A 12118-nucleotide genomic window follows, 5' to 3' on the forward strand; every position below is an offset into this window, starting at 1 on the left:
GTAATTTTCTAGTAAGTGTGCAGAGAATAGGAATATGATGCTTAAATTCTTGCTTAACATGGATCTTAACCTATGTAAAACACAGCTTTAATTTATTAACTTACCAGCTTGAAGAACAGAAAACAGCTACTTTTACTGTGTTATTTGGTCCAATGACTTGGTGTATGGCAGCAGTGCTGCTGAAAAGAGCTAGCTGTGAAATTTCAAATGTGGTTCTTGGGTCATACGGAAGGCTAACAATAGATAGATCATTTGAGGAACTGAGAAATCTAGTGAGGAACTAGAGTTTCAGGTTGATCTTTTCACTCCATCTCCTTGGAAGAAACTTGCTGCTGCATATGTTGTATTGGGTCTGAACTTCTGGTGCAAAATTAATGAGTCTTCTGTAATTCAATAATGTATCAAGAGATTACTTACTGGGTTTTGGCAGTCCTCTGCTCAGGCTTCACAGAATAACTTCACAACAGAACCTTTGCAGTGATCTTAATTCTTTCACTGTATTAATATATTTCCTTTGGGTTGTGATAATATTATGACTGGTAGCAAGCTCTTAACCTCAAGAGTTGTCAGAAAGCTGTTGGCAGTAGTAAAGTCAGTTTCTACACTAATAATAAATGATAAATAATAATGAGGGCTAAGAATGAACAACATGCTGGAGAAAGTGGGCTGGAGTCTCTTTCCTGCCTGACACAAGTGAGAAAGGCTATCTTTGTGGCAAGGTGATAAAAGGTGTGGATGAGGCACTAGAGAAGTGAAATATATTGAAAGGAAAAAGTCTTATGAAAGGCTAAGGAAAGAAAAATGGAAGAGACGAATGAAAAAGAAAAGTCTGTGTGTTGGGGGAATGTGACTGAAGAAGCTGAAAGGCAAGAGTAAAGTTAGTAAAATTTTGTCATGTTTTACTCACATATATAAGAAGTGTCCTGTAGAGCAATGCATGGATGTGTACATAAATATATTTTCCCACTATGTCCCTGAGAGCTTCTGGTAAAAAAACTTGGAGTTGAACACTACAAGGGTGCATACCACTATCCCCTGGAGATCTGAGTGACAAAGTTAGGCAGTGCTTAAATGTGTCTTGGAAGAGACTTCATCACCAGTAGCATTGGTGCCACAAAGCTATGTCAAGACTTGAGTTCAACAACTGTTCTGTGCCACAACCTAATTTCCACTCTTGAATATGATGTGCAGTCTTGTTTAACCTGTGAGATGCTATGGATATAAGGCAAAAGGTGAAATTACCTTTCATGGCTCCACAATCATACCATTATCTATTACGTAACCTGGTATTTTCTTCAGTTGGTTGTTTAAACTTTCTTTCAGCTGTGTTCTGCAGTGCTGGTTTTGCATGCTCTCTTAAAGGCATATTTAATTATTTTTACTGAGAATTATCCTGCAGCCTGGTGTTGTCGTATGAATTGTGTGGCTCTAGTTATTTTCTCTGCATTTCTTTTTGTCCTTTGTAGGTTTATCCAGATGAGTCGCAGTCCAGGTTTGTCTCCTCCAACAGTTGATGGCTGCACTAGGTTTTCCCTGGAGAATAACTTACTAAACCATAAAGATATTTTTTAAAACATTTGTATTTTATTAACCTGTTGATTGGCACATTTGATCTGCACTAGTTTAAATTGTCTCTTGGTTTTGGGGTGATTTGCTGCTTCTCGACGAATTAAAGCAATATTTGCTAATGTGGGCAACCTCACAGTTAATGCTGCCTGGGGCAGTTCTTGCCTATGTTGGCTAGCATACTGATGGTGCAAGCTTACTAATTTCCAGAGGGATGTTGAAATTCACAAAGTGTTTGGATTTTGAGTTCTGGATACTGTTTCTAAATTTCTCAAGGACAGCAACAATATTTACTTGCATCAATTCTGGAATAAACTCACTTGAGATAGATTTTATTTTGTTTTAAAGTAAGAAAGCACTCATCATTCTTTGAGGTTTTTAAGTTATTAAAGGCTGCCTCAGACATCCCTTACCAACAAATTGCTAATGTGGAAGTGTTTGCTGAGGAAATACTACTGCATGCCTGGTTTTTTTCTTTCTGCTTTGGATGCTTGTTTTGCTTCTGTGGGGCTTTTAGGGGTGCAAGTGAAGGGTGTGCTCTGGAGGCACTGTGACATTGGAGGAGTGTGGAGAATGGCTTGAGTAAGGCTTCCCTAGCTGAATCTCAGCTCCAGAAGTCTGTTTGATCTAACCTGGTACTGCCGTTCCTGTACCATAGATGGTTTGATGGGGTAATACCATGACAGCAAAGCTCTTAAAGCAGTTGCCAGATCATCTACTGCAGAGCTTTAGAAAGCAAAGGCTTAAAAATAGGTCAACAGCAAAGCTGCAGTGGAACTGTAATAAACATAGCTGGCTCTGGCTTAGAGTGAGGTTTTCCAGTTACCTTATCATGCAGTTGTGCAAGTCTGACTTGTTGTGTATTTTTAAGTGCGAATTCTTTGTTCTTTTGAAAACTTATATCATGGTTTGATTGTTGTTTATTTACTGGTTTAAGTTGCCAGGCCCCAGTAATTTTTCTTCTGTTTTATGTGCTCACTCATTTGTCTCCATCCATTAAATTTATTTTTCAGCATTTCCTTTGCATTTCCTGCACTGACATGATGTAGGATTGCTTCAGGAGCAAAGGATCAACAAAATCACTTCAGAAGGTGCATTTTGTGTCTCTGAGTCATGATTCCCCAGTGTCAGTTTTCTCTCTGAAGATTATTTCTGTTCTGCCTCTCAGCTGAGACAGCTACTTCAGATGAATTTAGGGACAAAGTTTAAATCTTTTTCTATGTACAAACATCTGAATATTAATATACTGTTTAATTCTTGGGTCTGTAATTTATTTCTAGTATTGACTTCCTGAAGCTGTCTAATCTCAGTATTTATTTCACTTTTTGCTATTTTAAAGCTTTCTTACAGCTGGAGAAAAAAGAACAAAAACTAAGCATCGATCAGCCATCTAAAGGCATAAGAAAAAATTATTCTTTCACAAATGAAGAAGTAAGACAGATCGATCGGGAAAACCAAAGGTTGCTAAAAGAACTGTCCAGACAGTCTGCAAAGCCAAGAAGAAGTACCACGTTGAAGAAGCCATCGGTGCCGCCTCCCAAATTGTACCACAGTGCCCTCAACAGGCAAAAAGAGCAGCAAAGAATTGAAAGAGAGAACCTGGTAAGTTTTGAGTAAAGTTGTGGATCAGTAAATGCAGACTCTTTCTTGTCAGAGGAGCTATTGCTGAATACTTAAAAAATTGATGAGGCAGCACTTGAACCATTACTGCAGTAAGTCTATAATGAATTTTCATTACCGGTGCTGTTTGCATTATTGTTTGTATGGGTGAGTGCAGGGGGGCTTGGGGAGGTGGAGGTAATGATGCTTTTTTCAGATGAAAATAGATTTTAGTTTATATGAGTTGAGTTTGCTCTACTTTGGTATCATTTAATTTAAGAGGAACAACCATTAGTTGTCTGACTCTGTTCATCCTGCTTTGTGCATCATGATTACTAGTCTCTCAAGAACAGGCTTGCAGAAAATAAAACAATCAATATGATAGCATCAAACCCATTGTATAGAAAACACAGAGGCTACAAAGTGAATGCCAGTTATGGGTTTTGACTCATTTTGTAGGTATCTGTCTCTTTGAATATTTGTATCGCTCTGCTTATCAGAGTGTTAGAATGTAATGGCAATCACAAGAACTTACTTTAGTGGAAGACAAGGATTCTCACTAATTTATAAGGATAACACTGGTTTGAATAATATATTTTCAGTGATTGAATTGTAATACATACATGTAATGACATTTTCATATCTCCTATTTATTTGTATGTTTGAAAAACAGATTAAAATACAGTTAAAATATTTGAAAAATGTATACTGGAAGTAATTTATTACTTTTTTTCTTTCTGTGTAAGTGTAGGTTGCAATTTCCTTTTATACATAGAGATATAAATTCAACATGGAGAAGGTCTAATTGCCCTATTCAGAAAAATCTATTAGGTTTAAATTCTTCCAGCTTTCAGACACCTGGAGTGTTAAAACTTTTCAAAGTAGGAAACTTTTTCCCCAGCTCCACTGGACTGCAGCTGACATGATACTTCACAGTCCAAGACAATTTTAGCTCAAGAGTTTGCTATAGATGTGTGATATTTCTCCCTGGCTGGGGAAGAAACATTTTTGGACTCTGGACGAGAGCTTTCTGCATGTGCTGCTGGTGGTGGTGTTTGTTTAAAACGTTGGAAATAGAACTTGCTTACCACATGAACCTTCATAATAAGGGTGTGTTCCTCTGGGAAGGAAGTGCTGTCACTTAGAACAGGAACATGCTGTACTGAATAACAATTGATAATTACAGTAGATTAATGTATAGGATATTTTACAATACAATTTTGTTTACTCAAAGCCACAAACCTTTTCTCTTATGATATATTGCAGTACTTGTTCCATACTGTTTTGCCATTGCAACTTCTGGATTAAGAACGCAGCAAACCTAAACACTAGTCATTTCACATAATGCTGTTTAGAGATTAGAGACGTTAGAGATTTGTGGTGGTTGTGTAGTCCAAGAAATTATATTCTTCATTTACTTAGTCATTTATACTTTAGTTGTTGTCAGCAAAGTGCATGGACATGTTTGATGTGAGAATAATTCCAGAATTTGTTAGTTTAGACTACAAAAACATTTGGTTTATTCCTTCCCCCAAATTCAGGATGATATATTCGGTTCTCCTTTTTGAAACAGTACAGCTCTTACATTTTGCTTGGCATTACTATCATTTTTGAGCAATTTTGTTTACTTTTTTATTGTGTTTGAAGTGTATATGCACCTAGAGCATCACAGTTGTAACATAGTGATTTTTCTAGCACTGCCTGTTGGGATTACAGCTATGACATGCTTTTCTGAGATTGTAAATGAAAGAGCAGCCCTACCCTGCCCATTGATGGGGGGGTTTTGCTTTATCTGGGTAAAAATATGTGCTTTATGAACTTGTTTTATTCTAGTCAGTAGCATTCTTCACCTCTGTAGATTTGAAGAGGTGAAATTCCATGGAATTTATCAATCTATCTTCTGTTACTTCTCAGGAATTTTCTTATACAAGGCCTGAGGGTACTGTGTACAGGATATGCTGCTTGATACACTTTTGTGAAGTGTTTGGTGGAGAAGGATGCAGAGCTTTGTAAATAATTCAAGAATAGAGATCCAGAGCAGTAGTCTCTGCAGGGGATTAAAGAGTTTTGGTACAGAGTTTTGTTACAGAGTTTTGTTGGGTTTTCTTCCCTGTTGGCTTACAGCTATTTAATTTCTTGCCCTAAGGTTAACAACATTTCTAAGGAAAACATTCACTTGTTCCACTAGAACATTCTTGGAGTAATGCCTGTACTTATTGTTATCAGAAAGCTTGTTTTCTGGTGCAGGCATTTGGCATCAGAGGTGATGCAGGGAAAGTAAGCAAATTTTAGGGAATTAGAGGCATCTGAGCGATTTGGTGGTCTCTGGCTTTGTGAAAGGGTACAAGGAGGTACAGGGAATATATATTGTTCCCACAGACTGTTAGACACAGAGCTATGATGGAATAAAAAAGATGCATTGCTCTGAAGAACAGTAGTTATAAACTACTGATTAGCAATTTATGGAAAAAGCACAGTTAGCAAATTAGATCACTGTTAAAGTTAATGCCAAAATTTTGTACTTGCTGTGTTTGGTTTTGTTAGCTCAGATAGGTGACCAAAAGCAGGTTCCATTTATGAAAGCACAGAGTGCATCTCCTGCCAATAGAGGATGCTGCTGATTCAGGAAACATTCTGCTCTGCTCTCAACCCTATCCCTTCTTCCCTTATGTCCCTTCAGTGGAAAGGGACATAAGTGTGAGTGATGTGTTACTTTTTTTCCCTCGTGTCTGCGTGTATGTGTCTGTCTGTACTGACATATTAATCATTATTTCTGCCAGTATAAGTTACTCAACTTCATAGACTGGATACTGCACACCATTGAAACTTCTAATGGCTTATTGTTTGATGCAAGAATCTATACTGGTATATCCAGGTAAGTATTTGCAGACTGAAATACAGAGGCCTTTGCAGCCATCACACCGTTCTTCACTCACTTCATCAGAACTTAGAAGTAATTCATATCTCTGTTTTCTCTTGGAGTTTTTTTGCATCATTTTTATTAATCCCAACTAGGATTTAGGTGTTAGATGACCTTAGTGAGCTAAGGTCCTGTGTTCAGTCAAGTTCCTAAGGAGCAAGTGACCTTTGAGTTCACACTGGAAGTTCACTGGAAGATCTCAGCAGCTCTGGTACAGCAGTTCTCAAACTATAGCTAAAGGGGGATAAGGGTGTTATTTGGTGGATGTTTGGTCTTCCCATGCATCCCTGTGCATTCTTCCTGCCCCATGCTACATGGCTGTAGAAAGAATACCAAGGTATTTTGGCCTTACTGTTCTCAGTCTCAAGGAGAAAGCTGTAGGGAATGCAGTTGTGAAAGAGAATGTAGCCTTCTGTGTGGTCTTAGAAACTCAGAAATACTCATGTTGGGTTGGTGTCTCCTTAGAAACTCAAGCACACAGGGTTTTATATGCTATTTTCACTTACTGGGTTTAAAGGTGTCGTATGCCATGACTAAACCAAAATGTTGTAGTTCTTGAGGTTACAATGTGCAATGCAGGAAAAAAAAAGCTTCCGCAGCCCTGTCATCAAGGGAGGCTGTCAGGATGTGGGATTGGCACACAGATGTGCCTGGCTGAAATATACTACAGTACAAAAATAATGTAATTCTGTGATTATAGTATTTAGGCTATAGGTAGGCTCTTTGTGGTCAGATTTTTTGTGGTCTTCAGGTTCCTGGCCCAGACTTGAAATTCCTGGACATTGCTATGTTAATTATAATAACGATTGACTACTTGGCATGTTCAAAGAAAGTTTTGCATGTTTTGCAGCTGCTTAATTTTGTGGGATTTTTTTCTGTGCTCTTAGCCTTCTTTCCTTGTGGTGATGCCATACATAAACCAGATAGCTATTCACTTATAAAGACTTTTCTGTAGATTGCAGAAATTTGAGGGTTTTGCTATTTAGAATATGTCAGGTGAGAGCTAATTAATGCAACTGGCAATTCAAGAAAATTACAAGTACTTGTATTGATAGGAACAGAAAGCTGTCCTTGAATGCAGTTATCTGTTTCCCCTCCCCCACCTGCACTCTGCAAAGGGACAGTGTGGTCACTAACATCAGTGACATTAGAGGAGGCATAATATAAATAAATATGAACAGCTGTCAAGGCACACTGGTCAGCTGGTTAGGATTCAGGGGAGGTGAAACTGAAGCCTTCATGCTTTTAAAAAGCAAAGTAAACCAAGGAAAAGTAACAGTTTTTACTTTCCCTCTCAAATCAGTTTGAGTGCTACATTTGCAGTGTTTTTTCTTTCCTCTTTCAACATAGCTGCAGAAAAGTACGTACTGATTATTTTACATTTTTTCCTTTTTTTTTCTGACAGGATTAAAATTACCTTCAGTGCTCTCCTGATGTGTCCAAAGTTGAATGAGCAGATTTTATATTGGCCCACTGTGTAGCAGCAATTTTTTATTGTGTTGAGTGTCTTTGTTCTCCAGTTGTTGGCAATCTGGCATTTCCTTCTGTGTTTTCCTTCTGTGTTGTAGTGTCTTTATAGATACTAAACTATGTCCAGATCCCTAGTATTATTCCTAGAAGGTAATCATGCAGGTGCACCTTCTGTGATGGTTTTTTTTAAAATATTCTACTTTTACTGTAAATTCAGTATTATAATGAAGTGAAAGAAGATGGAGGAAATATGAGCATGAGTCGTCTTCTGCCAAGCTGGGAGGTCATCAGTGATATGATACTATATATGTATTGAGCTTGAATCAAGAGCTCTGAGGAGTTAAAATGCAATCTAGAGCAACTAGTAACATCCCTGCCATTAGTGTATGCTACTCTTTTTTTCTTTATTTTTATTCCAGATAATCTAATCAGGGACATAGAACAGATTCTAAACACATGGATTATGTTCTGTGGTGTGAGTCTTTGATCATTGAGATCAATGATGCAATTTCTGTTTAGTGATATGGAATTAAGGGTCCAGAGATTTAGTACTTCAAACGAACACAGAAAGGGGCAGCTTTGTTCATTCCATTTCTCTAAAGGAGAACATAATGAAAGAATTTTGTGTGTGTAACTGAAAAAGAACATTTGTTCAAGGTACCAGTACCTTTGTACAAGATAATTCTCAGTTAAGAACCTCAAGATTGTGGGCTTGGTAATAAAAACATAGGAATTGGATTCGTTCTGGGTTACAGATTGAGTTAGGTCAGGACTGTCATTTTACTGTGTTGATGAGTTCATTTCTGAGTGCAGCAGCCTGTTCACTGCTGCAAATAGCAAGCCCTTGGTACAATCTGCAGCAGAGGGAACCCCAGGAACTGCTCTCTCATTCTCTAGAGGAGCTTTTCTTCGGACAGTTCTGTACCACAGAATCTGTATCTGTTCTTTCTGTTGCTCAGGGCTGTATCAAATGCAGAGATAGTCTGTTCAAAAAGTAGTATTTTAGTACTGAGCGGTCTTTTTTTTTTTTTTTCAGTAATGGGGACTTGATACTTGTTGCAACACAGGCATAAAATGAAGAGCAGACAATTGTATTTAACATAGAGTAAAGCTGGCATGTGTATAAATATTCTATGATCAGAATCAAGCTTCAAATTACTGCAGTATTAAGGTGTGCAAATTCTATGAGGCTGTTACAGTTGAGTGCACACTTGAAACATGGTCAGCTCATAGGGAAGTCACTTCTACAATTTACCCAATTCATTTTTGATGGGACTGAATGTATACGGGAGGTAAATAAGTGATCTCTGCCAAGTCTAAATGTATATAGTTGTTTTATAGGAGATGGGGATGAAGTTGTGAGTAAAATGTTGGATGTAACATTTAGAGACAAGTCTACCATTTCATGTTCTGTAAGGGGCTTTAGTGAGGAGCTATTTCTAGCTCAAGTCCTTCCTCTGACTTTTGCTTACTTAGGTATTTCCACTGTGGCGATGAACTGGCTGGAACTCGATGCAAGCACTTGTGACATATTATGTCTGAGCCAAAATCACTTGTTCTTTCTCTCTTGTGAACTCTGTGCAGGCTTCCAGAGCCCATGCATAAACTGCCAAGAGCTGGTAGATTCCTGTTACAGCCAGACAATGACAAATGGCATCCTGTGATGACATCCTAGGTCACTTTGTGTAAATTTTTTTATTAGTACTAAAAAACCCCCACCAAAACAGTACAGTGATCGGGGGTTCAGTTTAAAGGAGCTGCAGACAGATGCTTGACTTCTACCATACAAGTATGCATCTAGAGACAATATGTCCTATTAACAGTTATTTTTAGTACGTTAGAGACTTTCATAAGCACAGTTTGCACTGTCTCTTGTTGATAGGATCTGTGTCATAACCCAGACCAGCAGTGGTTGTGTCACTGCTGTATGTTTGTAGGCCACCAAATGAATTGAAATTAGTTAGCAGAGGAAACGTGGATCTAGTGAGGCAAGCACTGGAGACAAAATATATTAAAAATTAATAAAGTTGTTAAAAAGTTGTTAATTGGAAGTCTTATGTAGCTGGGTATTTCCAAATTTGTCCTCCTACCAGGGTTTTTCTTGTTAGATTATCTAAATTCCTTAAACCAATAAATCTAGTTTTGAGTAGAAGTAGTTATGCAGAATGGGAAACTGTGTCTTAGAAATACTATGGAACTAGCTGTTCCAGTTTATTGCTTGCTTCATGATTGCCAGGGTTAATTTCAACAAGAGGAAATTATCTGTAAGTCAATTTCTACTAGAATCTCTTAAAATTGCATTATGGATGAAACAAAGTGTGTCCTGTGGGTGTTTGTGCTTTCCTTTTGTCATTGGTTTCACAGAATTGAGGTCAGTGATTCTCTGTGGGGGTCATATAGGGCAATATGAAGTAGTCTAAGTATGTTTGCAAGGCAAAGATTTTTTAAAAAGAACAAACTTCTCCTGGAAATTTAGAAGAGAGGACTAACCAGAGGTAGGATTAGAAAAGTGCAACCCATTTCCTCACCACGTTTACTATCACCAAACAGATGTATTGTTTCAACGCACCGTAAAGTACAGAGAACTATGAGATACTAAAGATGTATTCAACATAGAATGAATGATGTGTAAGGAATAGGTATAATTTGTGTCATCTTACAACACTGAGACAAGAACTGAATGTGAGCAGAGTAGCCTGTGCTGGCCAGCAGTGGAGGAATTTGTGTTGTGCACTGCTAAAAATTTGGGGGTTTTCTGCAGTTTAAATAAAAATCAATATGTGTTTGGTTTTTTTAGCATCTTTTTCCTTCTTTCTCTTGATGATATTTTTGTTCAATATTAAGGCTTTCCTGAAAAGACTGGAAGCAGTGAAACCAACAGCTGGTATGAGGCGTTCTGAACAGCTGAGGGACTATCAGCGCCAGATGAGTTACCTGAGTTCCTCACCCTCTGTGAGAAGGGGTAAATCTGCTTTCAGCCAGCTTAGTCCTTCGAGTAAGTGTTTTGAAGTTTCAGGTTATTGTATTTCTTTGCATGTGTTTATCTTTTTATAACTCAAAATTGTGAAGCACTTGCTGTTAAGAATAGCAAATAACCTTTTTCTGTCTTCTTTAGATTGATCCGTTATCAGACAGAAATCATTAGTGTGTTTTTTTTAATTATACCAAAAGTATGATGACCCTATGCATTGTTTTCTTGCCATCCTAAATTTCTAGTAAATTATCTTGGTAATCATCTTTTCCAGGGAGGAAAAAAATCCCTGTTGTAAACAGCTATTTATCATTTTGCCAGTGCCCTTTATTGAAAAGAGAAGGGGGGGGGAATACAACCAAAAACCCCACAAAAACCTCAATGAAGATTCAAATTCTCATTCAGGAAATGTACATCTACTGATAGTAACCTGTTTTCTCTCAGAAATTGTGTGAGATTGGGAAGTATAGAATGTGTCCTTATATGTTGGGTTCAAGAATGACAGCACTATGGCATAGGCTTGAATTCTTTGTCCTAATTGTTTACGAACAACTCATAACATTTTGGGTTTGTATGCAATTTACTGTGCTTTTTTTTGCCTTTTTTTCGATGATGGTAACGAGTGTTGCAATACTAACGTAGCATGAAGTTTTCTGTTGTACTGAGCATAAACATTCTCCCTCTGTGTGTGTGTGTGTGTGTTAACAGGAGGCACTTCAAGATCATCCACTGTACAAAGTACTCTGAGCCAGAGGAGTGAGAAGTCCATGTCTGATTTAGCCAGTGGGGCATTGCAGAGACCTAAACCCACTAATGTTCGTGCTGCTTGGTTATAAGTATGTTTTTGCCTCGCATTCTGAGATGATCCTCAGACTTCTGGTTTTAGTGCTTTTGTAAATTCTATGTGCAAAAATAACTTCTGCGTTGTTCAGTGATTAAAATGCATTGCATTTAATGTAATTGCTTATAAAATGGTTTCAAGTGAACATTTTCACTTCAGTCAGTGTTTCCCATGACAGGAAGAACTTATGAAAAGAGAAGGAGGTATTTAAATGGACAAGTTAAATAGAAATTTAACTACTATTTAATTCTCAGATCATAAGTGGAATTTGTATCCATAACATGGAAGGACAGAATTGCTGCACTAAAGGTGCAAGATGTAAATAAAATCTTTAAAATGTTAATAATATTTTAAGATACTCCATTAAGTTCATAAGCATATGCTTAATTCCTGGATTGTCCTTGCTTTTCATCCTGGCTTTGTGTAAGCCTTCTGAAATTTGCGAGTCGTGTTCTTATGCCTGAAACCATCTTTAACAGCAGTGTGAAGGGGTGAAAAGCAGCTGGTGTGTTCCTGCCTGGCTAGCTGGAATACTGAGGCTGCAGAAGATGATGTTTGGCCACCCTTAAACATTCAACACCTCAACTGAATTTTGTACACAAGGCTGTGTCTTTTCCAGATTTAAAAGTATTTCGGAAGTTGTGTTGGATTTCGGAGCGTGTATCGGGACCATTGTGTAGGAAAGAAGCATCTGGTGCTATTTGAACACATGAAGATTGAAGTGAACAGCAGTTTCAGATTCACTGCAAAC

At 37.8% G+C, this 12118-nt stretch overlaps 1 protein-coding gene across 1 annotated transcript in view; it reads left to right on the forward strand.

Annotated features, from left to right (window-relative positions):
- The window catches only part of CFAP97 (cilia and flagella associated protein 97), a 17523-nt gene extending 5835 nt beyond the window's left edge, over positions 1–11688 (forward strand). The window contains 3 exon segments of the mRNA XM_009073969.1: positions 2906–3168; positions 10400–10550; positions 11235–11688. Coding sequence (XP_009072217.1) covers positions 2906–3168; positions 10400–10550; positions 11235–11362 — 542 coding nt within the window. The 3' untranslated portion in view covers positions 11363–11688.
- The last annotated feature ends 430 nt before the right edge of the window (positions 11689–12118 follow it).

Source organism: Acanthisitta chloris, unplaced genomic scaffold (genome assembly GCF_000695815.1).
Source record: "Acanthisitta chloris isolate BGI_N310 unplaced genomic scaffold, ASM69581v1 scaffold16204, whole genome shotgun sequence".
Classification (NCBI taxonomy): Eukaryota; Metazoa; Chordata; class Aves; order Passeriformes; family Acanthisittidae; genus Acanthisitta; species Acanthisitta chloris.